The 18,956-nt window shown below is 38.9% G+C and overlaps 1 protein-coding gene across 2 annotated transcripts in view; it reads left to right on the top strand.

Moving 5' to 3' along the window:
- The window catches only part of LOC149216741 (uncharacterized), a 101,958-nt gene that overhangs the window by 73,305 nt on the left and 9,697 nt on the right, over window positions 1-18,956 (top strand). For both annotated transcript variants that reach the window (XR_016251135.1, XM_089392833.1), the window contains exon 6: window positions 18,643-18,730. Coding sequence is in view for 1 of the 2 variants with exons in the window: in XM_089392833.1 (XP_089248959.1) it covers window positions 18,643-18,730 (88 nt within the window). In the remaining variant the exon portion in view is untranslated. The remainder of the gene's footprint in view (window positions 1-18,642; window positions 18,731-18,956) is intronic.

An 18,956-nucleotide genomic window follows, 5' to 3' on the forward strand; every position in this document is an offset into this window, starting at 1 on the left:
ATGGCTACTTTGTTGGGAAAATGATGCCCTAGGTGGCCTAGCGTGGCTAGACCTAGAAAAGAGGGGGAAAAGGTGAAGAAAAAAGGTTTTAAGGTGATCACCTTATGGTGGATCAGTGCCTAATTCCTTTAGGGATATGGAGTCAAGAAGAATTATGAGGAAGGATCTTGTTTCTAGCTCAAGGAGGCTCTAAGGGCAACTTCGTCCAATGTTAGGGAAGAAAAGAAAGTGACCTTAAAGCGTTTATACTTCGCTTGCAAATGAAGATGGCTTATTAAGATAACTTCGATCTCTAGGACAATTCGTTCAACAAACATGGCCCATACATAGAGATATGCTATATAGAAACATAATTCTACAATGAAGCAGTAAATGCATGCAACATTTAGCCCTAAAATAGCGAAAATCCCATGATCATTGTGTGTGACAAAGTAAAAGAAAATAACATCAATATCATATTCACATGTAAGAGAATATATCCAACTATCAATGCACTTGCCAACAAAGAAGCTCCAAGATAAGAAAATCCAATCCAAACATCAAAATTCATCCATGCTCCAACTTTGTCCACGAAGAAGGAAATGCGAAAATCTCAAGAAAGAGAATGATCCAATCCAAGTGATGATCCAAAATGAAATCATGTCACTCCTATTTATACACTTCTTAGGAGTTCGACTTACCTAATTGGGCCTACATTAGCCCCTGAAATAAAATAATTTGCAAATAACTAACTTTTGGTGAAAAGCCCCTAAATTAGATCATAAATAAAATAATAGGCCTCTCAAGCGGTCAAATGATAAGCAATGCATGTTGTTGGGTCCTCCAAGAGGCATGATGAGGTCCGTAAGTGCCATGATGATGAGCGGGACTCTGAAAAGTGATGGACAAGGGGGTGGTTCCTTGTTCTCCAAACAAAAAATCTGTGGTGCTCCTAGTGGGTGTGGGGGCACATCAATAACCTCATGGGTCTCCAGGTAAGTCGAAGATGCCTGTAGACCATTTGTAAGGGCTCAAATGATGGAATAAATGATGCCACATCAGTGTACAAGTCTTGGGTCACCTGCCAAGTGTATGGTGTAACTATGGGGCCGACTAAGCATGGTGTACTAGGTGCATCTTCCTCATCCAATAGGTGGATCTCGAGCAATATTTGAACATATTTGGGGATCCATGGAGTGTTGTCTACTGTTGTGGAGGCCTAAACTCTCTACACACACCGTTCACGTGCTAATGTAGACCTCTGGAGAGTTAGGACCCCGTATAGGGAGACGAAACTCAGAATGGAAACCATCTGCAATCCCGTAGAAGATCCAATGCGTCGCCTAGCCTTCCAACACAACAAGTCATTAAAATAATCAGGAGAAAGAGCTTACAAACCATGGTCAACAAGTGGACACGTCATAATGGCACACCCTTTCACAATGGGCTTTGGCATGTGCTAATGTCTCCAAACTCCAAAGGGGGTTAACCGAGTACCTTATTAGGTGGTTTCTACCTTTAGAGGAGATAGTATGTCCAAGTTACGTTCTTTCAAATGGTGGTGGCATGTGATAAAGAGGTGAATGGAGTAGGGAACGAAAGGGGCAATCCTGAGCCACATATCGGGGTACAATGGTAGTTAGAAAAAGGGAATCCCACAACTGGGTATATAATGTATAGGAGGGAGCAATCATGGTACATCAGGTACCTCGACCTCGATTTTACCACCCTTCTTTATATGCCTTTTGTCTTTTATGATCTTTCTTTGATCAACTGCTCGGGACTCAAAGGATAAGAGCATGATGTGTAAGATCTAATAGTGGATACCCCATTTTTGGTGGGGCAGTTCATTGCCCTCCAGGGGTTGGGACAATCATGTGTTCTTGAATGATAAAGAAAGCTCATCTACGGCCTATGGAACTAGTGTGATACATGGGGTAGAGCTCATGCATGGGCTTTTGCCCACGTGCTAAATATTTTTGTCTCGACCATCTTTTGCATCTTGTGGTACATTTTCTTGTTGAATGTCGCCATTTATGCTTTTGCTTTTCTTTTTAGCTGCTTCAAACTTCGGGGCATCGTTCCAAGCCTAACCCAAGGTGGGGGCAATGGAACGGGGAGGCCAACCCTATGTGGACCTAGATGGGAAAGATGGTGAATGGGGTTATAATAATTGGAAGGGGATTGATATATGTGGATGAGGGAGCAGGACTATGCAACAAAATTAAGGGTTTCTCATGTAGTACCACCTTAAAACCAAATGGTCAGTAAAAGAGATCCCATAGGACTAAGATCCAAGGGTAACATCCAAAAGAGATCTAGGAGTCAGAAGCATAGACCTAGCCCACTCTTTTCGCCGAATCCCCCCATTAATCCATGCGCATAAGTGTCCATGATAAGCAAACTCAATACTCAATTACAAAATGACAAGACATACCTTTAGGTTTGGGAGGCCCACCTTCAAACATACGATCATGATAGATGGGTGAGGGACCACATGGGTGGCTCGGGTGGCGGAGAAATGGCACACTGAGCTAGCTTGTGGCTACAAGGGGCTGCTGGCTATTGACTGAGGACCATCTTGGAGAATTTTTTCTCTTAGGGATATCACCCACAAAGTGGTGGGTAACAGGTCCTTCATCTCGAACTCGGAAGCCAACTCCCTCTTGCATTAATAAATGAGAGGGTCTGCACTTGTTAGAAAGAGATCATCTACATAAAGGACCAGAATGAGAGGCATGTTCTTTTCAACCTTGAAGTATAGGTTAAGATCAACATCGCTCCTTGTAAATCCCAACTTCATAAGATAACTATTAATCCTCTCATACCAAGCCCTTGGGGCTTGCTTCAACCCATAGAGGGCTTTCTTCAACCTACATACGTGTGTCCTTCGATGTTGTACTTCGGACCCTTGAGGTTGTTCCACGTAGGCATCCTCCTTAAGCGAGCCATGCAAGAAAGCAGTCTTAACGTCCATTTGGTGAAGGCTCCATCCTTGAGAGGCAACGAGAGCAAGAATAGATCATATAGTGGTGTATCGTGAAACCAATGTGAATATCTCGTCATAGTCCACTCCTTCCTTTTGAGAGAAGCCTTGAGCAACGAACCTTGCCTTATATTTTTTAGCACTCCCATCAACTCCATGTTTAATAATTTTTGTATAGTCGTTTTGAGGTGACTGCAGACTTGTCCTTGGGTCTAGGAACTTCATGCCAAACATCATTCTTCATGATTGATTCATGCTCCTCATTCATCACATCCTTCCATACTTGGTGCTTTATGACTTCTTCGAATGTACATGGCTCAGATTGAATTATAATACTCATAGTAGCTAAGTACCCTTGATACCTGTTCGACTTCTTACTTTCGCAGAATGTCCCTCCTGGAGCAATATGTCTTTTAGCATCTTCGAGAGTATCTTTGAGCCACAAAGGTCTTTTCCTTGAGGAAGAGGGACCACTGGGAGTTGGATCTATGGGATCCATCGGGCCTTCAACATTGGGCATCGAATCATCTGTCAGAGGTTCATCCTGCTTTCCTGCAACATCATCATTGTCCTTCCTTGGGATAGGGAGATCTCTGGCTTTCCCAAGGGTTGTATTTTCATCGAAAGTGACATCATGGCTTATTTCCACTTCTCTTTGACTAGGCACATAGATTATATATGCCTTTGAATTTTCACTGTAGCCCACAAATATACCTTTCTTCCTAGATGCTTCCAAATTGTTTCTTTTCTCTTTAGGCACATGAAAATACTCGAGACAACAAAATATTCTAAAATGAGAAACATCAGGTTTCTTACTAGTGAAAACTTCTTCGGGTATCTTGAAATCCAATGCTTGATGTGGGCTTCAATTTTGAACATACACGACAGTGTTGGCAACTTCTCCCCATAAAAACTTTGATAGGCCTTGATCATGGAGCATGGCACGAGTGGTTTCCATGAATGTTCGATTCTTCCTTTCAACAACTCCATTTTTATCAGGAGTATATGGAGTGGTGGTCTCCCTCTTAATGCCAGGGTTTCTGCAAAAGTCATTAAATTCATTTGATTCATATTCGGTTCCATTCATAGTCCTCAGTATTTGATCTTCTTCCCTGTTTGGTTTTCCACCAAGGCTTTGAAAGAACATAACCATCTGAACACTTCGTTCTTCTTCTTCAAGAAATAGATCCGTGTTTTGCAAGAGAAGTCATCCACAAAAATTGCATAGTATAAGTATCCTCCTAATGATGTTACTGGCAACATACTAGATTGATTAGATTGGACCAATTGAATGATGTCGGTGGTTTGACTTTCACTTGAAGGGAATGGTCCCCTTGTAAGTTTCCCAACTGCACAACCTTGACAAACCCTTAATGATTCATGTTGAACTTGGGCATACCTGAGACCATTTTCCTTACCCCAGGTAAGGCTTTGTAATGAAGGTAGGCAAATCTCCGGTGCCATAATTCAGATTGAAGAGAAGTATCAAAAGTCAAGGCTCCCAAAGGACTTACTCCAACTTGATGCTTCAACCTTAAATCCAAGTGTAAATGCTGTTGAAATTTGGTACCGGAGGACAGGTGGTTCCCTTAGGCTTTGATCTTTGGCCTAGGGAAAAGTGTCCAAAAGAATTTAATTTTTCTCCTAAAGTGACTATAATTTTATAAAGTTAAATCTAATTTAAAAGTGACTTTAAGTGATAAAGTTACTAAGTCTAATTTTAAAGTGACTTTTATAAAGTCAATGAAAAATTAGAAAGGAAAAGTGACTTTGGAAATAAATGACTAAGTGGGTCTTTATTAAAGTGGGGTGAATTAAAAAATAAAAAGTGAGATTTAAATGAGCATTTAATCTCAGCCATTGATCTAAATCTATTTCAGCCATTGGATTTAGAGATCACCGAAAAGTCACTTGGGTCACCCAAAAGTCATTTGGAGTTATATTAAGGGAGGAAAATGAGGAAAATATCACATTCGATTCAATTCTTTCATGAGCAGATTGGGAGAAGGAGAGCAAGAGAGCAAGAGAGATTTCTGAGCAGGGAGGAGAAGGAGACAGCAGCTTGGCACACATTCCAAGGCAGCAGTTGAGCAGATTTGTACAGCTGATTCAGCACACAGTGAAAGGCAGATTTTGGCACGATTTTCGAGGAGAGGTTTGCACAAAAATCGAGGAGCAGTTTGCTGGTTTTTCTGCACGCAAAACGAGGGCCATACAACAGCATTTAATGCTGAAAGTGGGCACGAAAATCGAGGAGACCGTACAACATTTATTGCTGTCCTGTTTGCTGTAATTTCCAGTTTGCTGTGAAGCATGGGAAAAGAGATAAGTTGTAAATTTGCTTGCTGATTTTTGCTGAAAATTTCTCACTGTAAAAGGAAATTTTCAGAAATAAAGAAGAGCTCTCAAACTGGTTTTCCCCAAGAGTTGTAGGGGGTTTTTCCAGGGTCACATTGACCAAAAATCTCAGTGTTTAAATGTGTTTTAATCGCTGTTTATTACTGCTGATTTTTATTTCTGCAATTTCCAGCATTCTGTAAAATTTCCAGAATTTGTGTTTTCAGCAAATTTATTTTTTTTCAGCGTGTTAAATGTATGGTTATGAGAAAGGGCATTTAACTATATGGAAGAAATAAGGAGAAATTGAAAACCAGGGTGGGAAAACAGAAATTTCTACAAATGCATCTTTAGGGTTTCTTTGCCAAATATGTACCTTTCCATCAATGAATGTTACCTTGAAACTTTTATCGTCCATCGCAAAAATAGACACCAGGTTCTTCTTCAAATCGGGTACATACAACACTTCTGGTAGATGAATGGTTTGACCTTGATTCAAGTGAGTAGTGATAGTGCCTTTCCCTTTCACGGGGTAGGTGGCATTATCTCCAAGTATGATCTACAAATTAGTTTTATTTTCAATCAAATTTGAGGGGGCCTCTTTGTACCTAGTATAGTGTCTTGAGGCTCCACTATTAATCAACTAATGATCCAAAGCTAAGTTGCACGAAACGGGGAAACGGGGAAGCGAAACGAAACGCGGAAGCGAAACGAAACGCGACCTCCCCAAATTTTGGAAACGGGGAAACGCGAATATATATATATATATATATATATATATATATATATATATATATAACTATAACTTTAGAAATGGTTGGACAGATATGAGGCGCAGACTTTTACTATGGTACTGGGGTTAGCACTGCTCTTTTATAACTTTAGAAATGGTTTCTAGAACAGCTTAGAAACCCTAAAAAAATTTAAAAACTAATTAGAAAAAAAAAATTAAAAAACAAGTCATTTTTTTGGGGAAACGGGGCCCGTACGGCCTGGAAACGCGTTTCCGGCCGTACGGGCACGTTTCCATTTCGGGAAACGTGCCTGTACGGCCGGAAACGCGTTTCCAGGCCGTACGATACGCGGAAACGCGTTTTCGTTTCGTTTCCGGCCGGAAACGAACCCTGTACCTGCGTTTCCTGCAACTTAGATCCAAAGTATTTGGAGGAGTGGCAGTAGATAGAGCGGAAATAAGATAAAACTCCTTTTGTTTTTCTACAACATTACTTTCTTCATACCTGGAATTTCTCGTCCTTTTGGGAGGTCGACCTTTTCCATATCGAGCAGTGGGAGCATTCCTCTTTCCTTTTTTGTTGAACTTGTTGTTTCTTTGATTGCAATTGCATTTGTAATTGTTGTTGTTGTTGTCATCCCTTGGAGAATCCTTCTTGTGACGACACTCTCTAGCATAGTAACCAAACCTGTTACAATTGTAGCACCTTCCTTTCCTTCCTTCTTTGAATCCCTGCTTGAACCTTTGACCCTGTTTTCTTGGAGCAACATTATTTTTCTTCTTTGCATGAGTGGAGAAAGCAGTAGGTTCATTTCCATTTGAGGGCTGGTCTCTCTCCATCGTCCTTGTCTCCTCTTGAGTTCATCTAGCCAACAATTCATCGAAACTAGGAATTCTGCCATTGTTGAGAATGGTGGTGTTAAACACATCCCATGTTCTTGTATGATCTCTAAGAGCGATGAGAGTGAGCTCCCTGTCAACAACTACTTCTCCAATAGATAGAGGTCATTCTTGATTTCTGTGATCCTTATGAAGTAGGATTGATTAGAATCCCCTTTGTCCATCTTGATGTCCTTAACCTTGTTCTTGAGAAAGAATATTTGATTTGCATTGTTTACTTGAACATCCCAATCAGCTTATCATACATCTCCTTAGATGTTCCCAAATCAGAAATATAGGCAACCAAATGCTTTTGAATGGAGTCTATGATAATTCTTTTAGCTTTGACCTTACCTTTCTTGTACTTTATCTTTGTAGTAGCAGGTGCGTTTGAAGGAGGCTTCACCACTTTTCCCTGCACATAATCCATAGCATCACACTCTTCCAAAGTCAAGTCCAAATTCATCTTCCATGCATGATAGTCAGATTTGAAGTAAGATGTAGTAGCCACTGAGGCTAGTCCAATGATCTTATCTAACAGATCTCCTTTAGTGATTTCTTTTCTCTCTTGCTTGGGTTTTGTCTTCACATGGGCTCTGATACCATGTTAATTTTAGTTAACAATGTTATGTTCTATGCTTAGCACAATTACTTTAATCTTTCTTTAGCCTAATGACAATTTAGATTTCCAATAGCAATCACATTAATCATCAATCACATAGATAATAACTGTAGATAGAACATAAAATAAAATGCAGAAGACAAGCCACGACAAGAGGACACCAGATGTGGCGGTTGCCAGGGAAAGACTCTAATGTGGGGAAAACCCTTTGATCAAATCTTCTTATTATTATATCAAATGTTCAACAGAGAGAGAGAATACAATAATACAAAGTCAAAGTCAAAATTAACTTGCCAAATTATTGTCCAACCAAAGCAACCTTGTAAAATCTGCAATACTGCTCTTAGTTAAAAACAACCAAATTAGCCTTAACTGGGAAGTCAACGACGGTCAATGAAACAACAAACAATCCACTTGGAGCTCAGTCAAACCCAGTCAAATTCGGTCTGATAAGGTGGTCGAAGTCAGCCCAAAACAATCCTGAAAACTGCGATAAAACTTGGTCAACTTTGCGTTTAACTCTGCTGTCAACGCAGGTCAAACAACCCAAAAGATATCGATTTCCATGACAGTCAATGCTGCTTGGTCAATAAAAAATATTCCTCCAAAAATTGCAGTCAAAACTCTGGTCAAACAGCCCCTAGTCAACTCTTGAAATTTTCGGCCCTGCAATTTTGTCCATAAATTCGTCCTCTTCATGCCACACATGAGAGAGAGAGAGATGCCCAATGTTGTATGAACCAATGAGAGGAGGAGAGAGAAGAATGTGTGAGTGATGATGATGCCAAATGAGGTAAGAGGTCACTTGTATTTATACAAGGCGTTGAGGGTGAAGAGTCGTGTCCATTGGGCTTCATGAGCCTACATGATGATGTGGCCGACCCGAACAATTTGCACATGTGTGGGCATAAATTCAAAAACATACTTCTGCTTGTCCAAATTAGATGATCTTTAGATCAATTTTGGTCCCCTCTAAAAAAGTGGAATTTAATGCAAACACCATCGTCATCAAATGAGCTGTCCCAAGGTGGAATTTGGCCCTAGTTTCCAATTATAACAACCATTGATGAGGAGAAAACAAATGCACTTGCAACCTACAGAGCTACAGTACTTTTAGTCAATAGCTCTCTTTAGGCACACATAGAGGGGACTTGCAACACTGTTAGGTTACCTTTGTTCATTGGAGAGAGAGAGAGGTAGAGTTATCTTGACAAATCTTATGCGTTGACCAGGACAAGGAGACGAGGTGACACAGATCGTGCAAAGTGCAACACTCTCATGGTGGAGTTGTTATGTGTACAAATGTTCTTGCATTCAATCCCTCTTATGGGGGTGGATGGTGAGAGGTATTGAGTTGGCACTGGGTGGAGTGAGCTAGGTGTCTGGATATATCCATGGCCATAGTTTAGTAGGGGCCATGGGTTACCAGAGGGGTCTGAGGACCAGACTATTGTTGGGATCCAGGCGGGATTCCCCATCACATCATGGAGTCTGTCGATGACGGTAGTAGCTGTGTGATGGATTCGGTGATTGAGTGCACACACATTTTTAGATCTCCATTAGAGTCCCGAGCAACACTAGTGACCGACTGGATTTATAGGGTTGCAGATAGACTCCATGAGTTGTCCTGGCATGTTGGCCATGCATGGGGTCATAGGATGATCAACGTACTCTAGCAGGGACTGATTGGTGGAGGTGGCATTGGCGGGCCACTAGACAAAGCCTTGTATGGGGATGGGGATGAGGATTCCCTCCGGATATGAGTGGTGCAGAGGTCATTGAGGAGCATCGCCATAGTGTCACCAACACTGGCACATAGAGAGATTTTCCTTTCCTATCTCTCAGGGAGGATTAGGAGGGGAGGCCTACTCACTTGTAGTTATGGATATGTGATAGTGGCAAGATGCAGATTGATGCATGTTGACTTAGTTTTAGACCATGACATCCAATGGGGTATAGGGATGTGTAACGATGAGCAGTTGTATGCAGAGGAGCATGGAGGTGCATGGTGGTACGCAGTGGTGTGCAGGGTTGCATTGCAGAGTAGGAGGAGTGGTTCACATCGCCAGTGCATATCTTCATAGAATGATAGACACCTCGATACAAGAGGGATACCAACTGATTTGGGGTGATGCGACAAAATGTAGCGGGGTCCAATTGTGCACAAAGATGTGCAATTGGGTGTAGTTGTATGCGAAGGGGCACAAGGATACATGGTTATATGCAGTAGAGTGTGGGGATGAACAACAGACTGGGGGAGTGCTGCTAACAGGGAGATCTCTTGACGAGGATGTTAGGCATGCCATTATGGAGGACACACCCGAGTTTGGAGAGAGGATCGACCACAAAGTTGGGCGAGAGCCTCCACACAGGTTCTTGGTCATACCCATCAGAACCCATGCATCTTTCACACTTTGGCATTCTGTGCAGTTGAGGGGAGCCTTGTTGTGTTCGATTGAGGCCCACATTGTGGATAACAGGATTTGGGGAGTTTTCCTAAGACGAATATATGAGATTTAGTGCATTAGGGGCACACTAGAGATTCTCCACTGGAGGAGCAGGGTCGGTGCACGAATTGGCAACCATAGGCTAGGGGATGAGGTGATCTTCAGCAAGGGTGGTATGCCATTCATCACTAAGCCCACATTTTGGGATCTGATCATGTGGTAGACACGTGCCACTCTTGTAGGGCATGTTGGGATTTTGCATGAGCAAAAGATGCCGTGTATGATTGAGACAGTTTTCTAGTGGGTGTCTCGGATCTAGACATGATATTGGCACATCATCGAGAGTGCGGATGGCAGACTTAATGGTGATGGTTGGCAAGAGCGAGGCAGCTCCGCATACATTGAGTTGATTGCAGGCATCAGATATCCGTCTACTAGCAACATTCAATGAGTAGCTATATGGCACGTGGGGTTCCCAGCTGGCATTGGTACTACGCAGTGGCAGGCAGTAGGAGTTGGAAGTGACAGGCGTCCAATCTGGCTTTGTGATCCAAGGATCCATTGGGTCAGTGGACTACCCTATTCTAAGACTACCCTTTTGCGATCCCTTCATTCTATGTAAATCAACAAATATGCATATTTAGTGTCTAAGTGTTTGTATTTACATTGATGGGCATAAATACACATTTTCTAATTTAAAATTTGAATGCTTTATGTATTTCAAATTTTGTCCATGTCAAATTTGAGTCAAAGGGATTGTGATGTCCGAGCTTTATTAGTTCCTTCAATTACTCTCCATCTATGATTCTATTTGGAACATATGCTTATTTATTAGTTTCTTAGTGATCCCATCTACTTTAATGAATTTTATGCATTTTGATGTGTAATTGTGCGTAATTATATTTATGTGCACAAATATATATTTTTTCTTAGTAATCTTGTCCTAACGATGAACCACATTGGATGGTTCGAAACACATCGACAAAACTCTGATGATGTGATTTTACTGAAAGTTTTCTTACTTTTCATAATATGGATTACATAAGCCTAAATTCAAAGATTTAAATAGTTTATGTAATTTTTTTTTTGTTTTTTTTTGTTTTTTTTGTTTTTTTTTTTTAATTTTCTCCAAGGTGACTATGAGTCAAAAAGATCATGATTTCAGCTTGACTATTTTGCAAAACTTAACAACTTTTTGTTGCAATTTAGATGCCATTTTTATTTTCTCTCCCATGCAATATCTTCATATATTGTGTACTAAGTTATTTTCTATAGCCATCCTTTGATTTATGTGCTTCTAATTCAAACATCCCCCATGGTCCTTCAATTTCACAAATTTCTTATTTTAAATAAGATGGATTGTTCTAGGAGCTCTGAATGGTTCTACCCTACTCACCTGCCATTGTATCTCAATATAGATCATTGCGTTCACTCACCCTCTCTCTATTGACCTTGTGACTGTAATTCAACTCGGATTGCGACTGCTCAACGTGCAACTTCCCGACTTCATCATGCCCCCTGTCAGATTAGCCTGTGATTGTTTGAAGGGCTAGTGTGAACCTTGACCAACTTGGAGGTGTCAATCTATACATTAGGCCACACATTCTCAAAGAATTAGAGAGATCAACTCCATGCAGATCCAACATAGAGGACCTCCTCCCCATTAGACTACCTCCCAAATCTGGTGGAGTAACCAGAGATCCATTCTAAGTTTCCTTCTCTCAACCTCGGATACTAGGAGTATCCCCCATTTGTACAATGAGTTGAGGGGGGGGGGGATATATAGAGTGGGGGTGGGGAGAATATTTGAGAAAATAAGTTTTATTTTCTCTAATATTCCCCTCTCCCCCTCCCCACTTAATGTGCAAAATACAAACTAGGGATAATCCTAGCATCTGATCTCAAAAGAAGGAAACTCTGAATGGATCTTTGGTTACAATGGGAGGTAGTCTAATGGGTGGGAGGTGCTCTACATTGGATTTGTCTGGAGCTGATCTCTCTAATGCTTTGAGAATGTGTGGTGTAATGTATAGACCGACACCTTCAAGCTAGTCTCAATAATATCGAGTGGTCTCTTGGAGGGCGAGGTTGAAGAGAAATCTAGGGTCTCACCATCATGTTGTCTAGTCCACTTTAGATCTCTCTTGTTGTTTGTTGCTTCGGTTTGGCAAACCAATAGGGAAGTATGGGGTAATTGGCTTGGTCATCTTAGGGTGGCGCATGGCATGCAAGAATTGAGATTTATTGCTGAAAATCTCCTTGATGAAGAGGGATAATGTCCAGTGTTGCGAAAATCGTTATCGGGAGTAAATCGGCGAGGGGAAAAATTGTAAAAATCGGTAAAAATCGGCCAAAAAAAGTCCAGATTTTCAAAATGAAAAAATCGTTGAATTAATCGCGCGATATTGTCCGGAAAATGAAAAAAAATCGCAATTTTGGCAACACTGGGATAAACATCTCTAGTCCTGATAATAGAAGAAATTTGAGAGGGAGCCTTTCGAGTCCCTATAGAGTCAACGATAACATGCCACATGTGACAATTAAATTTGGGTGGGGAGGATAGCATCATATCTTCAAACCACCTGAGCTACATCCAATTAGGAATTGAGAGTGGTTCCAACCTAAGTTATTAGGGCGCGAATCTAGATATCGATCCTCCAGTGTTTTGAAAAACCAGGATCTGAATACAGTAGGAAAATGACAAGTACACAAATTATAAATATATTTTTATAAATTTTAATATTGAAATTCACATAGAAATATTAAATAAGTATATAATTAATTAGTTAATATATTAGATCAATAATTTTATAATTAACGAATCATTTATAAATATTCAACATTAATGATTTTATATAAGTTAAATATTAGTGAGTTACACTAAAAAAGTTGAATATAATAATTTTATGCTTTGAAGTTAACTAAATTAAATATACAAAAGGTAGAGTTAACAATATTTAGTATTGTATTTAATATAAAAGGTAAGGTTAGCTATTTATTAAATATGTTTTAATATATTAACTTTAATTTTGAAATTAAATATGAACATATTTTACTTTTAATATGTATAAAGTTAAACATTAATTAACTTTACTATATTTAAGCGTGTATGCATTAAAGTATATATGCTCTAATGTTAAAGATTAATGAACATTACTTTTACTTTCAATTAGCTCTGAAGTTTGAGATTAATGAACTTTACCTTGCATATTTGATACATTTAAAAGGGCATGCATTAAAGTTTATAATAGTTGTCACAATACTATTATTGGGTACATTTTATTATCTATTTACTGTTGGATATGTTAGTTTTCAAGCTTCTAAATGTTTCGAGGTTGGCAAGGGCTGGAATTACATAATTTCCAGAGAGAAAAAGAGACAGAGAGAGAGAATTTGTATGCCCATGCCTCGTAAATGAATAAGTGAAACCACTTTGATTCAGTCTGCACCAACACATGGATGGCCCTGGCTTGCAGCCTATATTCTGTGTCATTGTTTTTACTGTTTTTGGTAGCTGTTTGATGTATTGCACATTGGAATAAGAAATATCAAAGCTAATAAGTAAAAAGGTAACACAAACAGTTATCAAGTTAAGAGAATTAATATATACATTTCCCTATTGAATTCTCAACATAATTGCTAGTTCAAGTTCCACTTTGAAGATAACCAACATTGCCCAACATTACCTAGAATTGAAAATTCAAAGCAAGCCATAGTAGAAGACTATTCGAAATCCAGAGGGTGAGATACTTAACCCCTTGCTACTAGTTCTATGAAACAGGAAAAGACCCCAAAGCTAGAAGACACCAAACATCAATCTAAATCCATTGCAAAGAGATACAAACAACACCAAATCAAATCTAAAATGACATGGTTTGCCCCAAAATAATTTCACCAACAATTGTATAAACCAACAGTGCTCTATTGAGATGGCTTACTTGGAAATATAGCTAAGTCAGAGATGACAATCACAGAAGTCCCTTACCAGTCTTCACTGCACTTCGTCACCTTCGTCATAATCCATATTCCCACCTTCCTCTTGCATTAAGTTTCCCATTGTTCCAAAATGCCAAAAATGAGTTAAGAGTGGCACGTCCGAGGATGCTTTGAGGATGGAGCAAACTACATCCTACCTCTATCTATATAGTATATGCTGGCTTTAATGAAATGACTTGTGTGCAAAATCGCTTGGAACATAGAAACATGCAAATAAGGATAGAATTATGAACTTGGGGGTTAGCTTAAAAAGAAATTTCCTTGCTTTCTCTTAGGATTCCTTTATTTAATATTGAGGTCCTGTTGGTGTGGTTGTTTGCTTGTCGATTTAGGTTCCTCAAAACATGAAAAATCTTGATATCCTTGAAATGTAGAACCTCCTTTTTAATTCTAGCTATGAGATGACCCAACTTGCTATTTTATGGGGATTTAAAGTTGTCATTAGATTGATAGTTATGGATGAGTCTCCAGTAATGTTATGATAATTGGACTGGTCGTTGAACCGATTGACCCCAAAGATATGAACTGGACTAGAATCGGGAAAAAATGGTCCAAAAAGTCGATTGGCCAAAAAATACATAAAATATTCATATATATATATGGTTGTGTGTGTGTGTGTGTGTATCCATATGAATCTAAACCATTATACACAAATATGCAAAAGTTCTCATGTATGTAGTAAGGGTGCATATAACAAAACTAACATCGAGTGCAATCCATCTCTAAACCAAAAATACATTAACAAAGAGGCTCTAAATGGCTTCCTGAGTCCAAAAGAAATCATGCTACAAGTAACTATATATCATAAAAGACATTGCCTATATTGGGATCCTCATCATGAATATCACCGTCTAAGCATTAAAATAAGATAGAAGAAGCTCAACATGCCAAATCAACGATTTTGTTTGAGTGAAGGGTACATTTTTACTAGGGTCATGACAAAGGAGTTCAATAATCAATGCCAGCATCAAGGGGCATAGAGGGCTTGGTGCTCTTGATTAAATGCTAGCTCCATACCCCCTCATGCATAAAATATTCCAATGGAAACATTGGAATCTTGCCAATCTTGAAATCCTAAAAATTGTTTGAATTTTGAATGGGATCTAAAATTCGACTTCCCCATGTGCAATCCAATGAGGTTGGATCCACCTTTACTTTAAAAGTTTAATATTACAATTAATTACATATTATTATTAGGTCGCTAAGGTTAAGTATTAGGCTGACCCACTCTTATGTTTGTTTTTTGGTTTTAATTTGAGTTTTTGTGGGTTCTTAGTTGCATCGTACAATGCCATACATAACCGATTGGTTATGTATGGAGTTGGGCAATTCCGTGAAGTATCGAATTGGGCCTTTCCGGTTTGTGGCAAGTGGTTGGACTATTTTTGCCTCCAAACTAGTCAGATTGGCCATTTTCAATAACATTGGTCCTTAATGGTTATCAAAGTCTTCACATTGGATGAGTTTATAAATGTTATTCTTTGTAGGAGTGTGTAAGCCTCTGCCTGGTTGTTTGTTGTTGTCTTGATACCTCATTCACAATTCACAATTCAATTTTTGTTTCCCCTAGGAGCAAGGACTATGCCCCCTACACTTGTCACCCCTGGGTCTCTATTGTTGAATAATGTTGTCATTGATGTCAAAGCTAGGGGGAGGCCCCAAGGTGGGAGCACGACCCAAAGGGGAGCACAATCTAAGGCGAGAGCCAATTTAGGCACGAAAAGTAGAAGTGGGGCAAATATTGAAGAAACGCCAAAATTGCTCTAAGGCGGGAGCACAAGGAAGAAACCTCAAATTTATTGTAGAAACTTCAAAATTGGTTATAACGCGAAAGCCTAGCAAAATCCACAATTTCAGGGCTTTATTGTTAGTTAACAAACGAACATTTGGGCGTCAATTGCTCATCTGTCTATCAGACCCTCACCATTTTCTTGATGCCTCGACATATTGTAGCCCATTGTCAAACCTGTGGTTATGGAGGTGTTAAGGTGTTGTGCCTAAGGGCTTAATGCCCTCGACATATAACCATATCAACAAAAAGGGCCTAGGCTTGTTGAATTCTTATGATATCTGGTATAGTAACCCCTGGTCACAACTTCGGTTACATGGATTTTTAAGGTGTTGCACCCGAGGGTTAAGAGCCCTTGTCATATCTTCACATCGACATTATATCCAAAAGGGTGTAGGTTAGTTAAATTCTTCCAATATCTGATAGAACTATTCTTGGTCACAGTGCTTGGTTATGAAAAGCCTAGCACTAGCTTGACATATGAACACTCGAATGTTTTTGAGGTGCAAATATGTTGAAAACATTGATATCTTGATATTTGGTGCCCCTGATCCATCAATTGACAAAATATTCATCGATAATTGACGTAAGCTTTTCCCATTGTCTGTACGTTGAAGGTTCATGTTTTATGAGTTCTTCCAATGTTAAGTGATTTCATGCTTTTTTTTGATTTCTTGATAAAAATTGAAATTTGGTTTTTCAGAAGCCTCCATTGCCCCGTCTCGATATGAGTTAAAGTTTGTGCTGAGTTCTCTGATTTATTGATATAAAATCTCTTGGGCTTCTTGTTTGGGCATGTGGAAATAATATGCATAAGCACTAAAGTGAAAAGGTTGGATTGAAGGGAGCTCCCTGAAATAGTAAAGCACTAGCATAGCGCTCGACTATATGTATAAGCGCCTATTTAAAAAGGTTAATGAAGGAACTGTGCTAAGAAGTGTAAGCGTTGATAGTTATGCACTCGACTTAGGTGTCCACTGTAGGTTTGTTTCTACAATGTAGCAGAGAAGATTGGTGTCTCCTGTCGGTTGGTGCTTAAGAGTTTTCATGATTTCAGAATTCTTAAGGTTGCGGTATTTCATTAGTCTATCATTTATGAGGGTATGGGATTGGCAATTAATCAAGAGCACCAAGCTCTTTATGTATCTTGATGTTGGAGATATTGATTGTTGGATTCCTCTATTGTTTTCATAGAAAAAGTGTGTACCTCACTCAAAACCAAAATCATTGATTTGGCATGTAAAGCTTTTTCTACCATATTTAGAGCTTGGATTCGGTAGTTCCATCAAAATTGGGTGGTGTTGATTCATGCTCCTTGAGGATTGAGGTAGAGGCAAAGGGTGATACTGATGATGAGAATCACAATATAAGGGATGGTGGAACATTGCTTGTCATTTAAATGTTCTTGCTCATTTATTCATAATGCTTTTTTTCTAGGTTTCTATATAATGTGATATTTATGTAGTAGTACTATATATTGATTGTTGGACTCCTCTATTGTGGTCTTAGAAAAAATGTACACCTCACTCAAAACCAAAATCATTGATTTGGCATGTTAAGCTTTTTCTACCATATTTAGAGCTTGGATTTGGTAGTTCCATCAAAATCGGATGGTGTTGACTGATGTTCCTTGAGGATTGAGGTAGAGGCAAAGGGTGATAATGATGAGAATCACAATATAACTGATGGTGGCAGTTGGAACGTTGCTTGTCATTTAAATGTTCTTGTTCATAATGCTTTCCTTCTAGGTTTCAATGTAATGTGATATTTATATAATAGCACTATATATATATAATTTTTTTCAACTGTTTTCTCTCGCACCCCACCCCCAGCCCATAGGGCAAGGGTAAGATATTTTCAAGGGCTCAAGGATGTATAACAACAAGGCTCAAAGCCATTATAACAATATACTCATTATGAACTTAACATGTCACTTGCATGAATTGAACCTGGGTGGGGAGGATAACAATCATTCCTGCCAACCACTTGAGATAAACAATATATATATATATATATATATATATATATTGTGTGGTTCACTGTACCAGAGATTGATACTAGCTATATCCACGGAAAACCCTCGTGTCTAAGCAAGCTGGTTATCTTTCATGTAGAAATGGCTCCCAAGGAGCGAGCATGTGAATATTGGTTGGACTGGAACCTGTGTGGGGAGGATAACCGGCTACACCTACTTGATATATATATGTGTGTGTGTACACAAGTATGAATTTTATCATGCGTATGTTTATACTGCATTTCCGTTTTGGAAATGTGTACTTGATTTCCTGTATCATGAAGCTTAGATTTAGATCAAATGTGGATGTTCTTGTCTTCCTTACTCTTTGCAGACTCAGGTGATATCTTTTCAATATATATATGCCTTTTCCTGGGGCTAATTTATAAGTTTTTTCATTTAATTTTCTTTTACAAAATTATCGAGCCTTATTAAGATAGCAGACACTTTTGAAATTGTATATTAAATATTTCATATCTTGATTGCCAGCAATCTTTCTTGTTTTATGATACAAATTCAACAGAAAAAATATATATGAAGTTAGAAACATTGACAGTACAATTTGTTTTATACAGGATATATTTTCATGGTCTTACTGATACGAAAGATCAATTTCATGTAATTATATGGAATATGCCCAAGTTTCATGTTTTCAAAGTCTCAGTTATTATTTTCAATCCGATAGTTATTGATCAATGATAACTAAAGCAGTAATTTGTGCGTTTTCCGATATATAAGCATTTAACATGTTTATATTCATAGAGACATGATAAAAGTTAAATTTCACTTCTTTTGGTAAGTAATCTCATTAAAACATCATATGCTGACTATTCCTGTGGTGGTTATTTATCATCCTGCAGGGGATAACAATGATGGAGATGATAGGCTTTTGTATGCTCAAGGTCAGCTATGGCTACAGAAGCATCATATAATGGGCCGCGCTGTTGGGTAAACATTCTTTCACAGATTAAGCTTCACATCATTGAAAGGAGGTAATGTCAAATGATTGAGTAGTGGAAAGGAAAACTGAGTTTTTAAAACCAGGCACATGTTGTTTCTGCTATTTGAACTCCTATATGTAGCTTCTTTCCATTGTGTTGTGTTGGAAGAAAGTAGTTTGATTACTTTCATTTTGGTTTCTTCTTTCCATGGTGGATCTGCTCACTTTCATTTT

The sequence above is a fragment of the Pinus tabuliformis genome, chromosome 1_1, assembly GCF_031772625.1.
Source record: "Pinus tabuliformis cultivar Carrire ecotype Pingquan chromosome 1_1, CPIR1, whole genome shotgun sequence".
NCBI lineage: Eukaryota > Viridiplantae > Streptophyta > Pinopsida > Pinales > Pinaceae > Pinus > Pinus tabuliformis.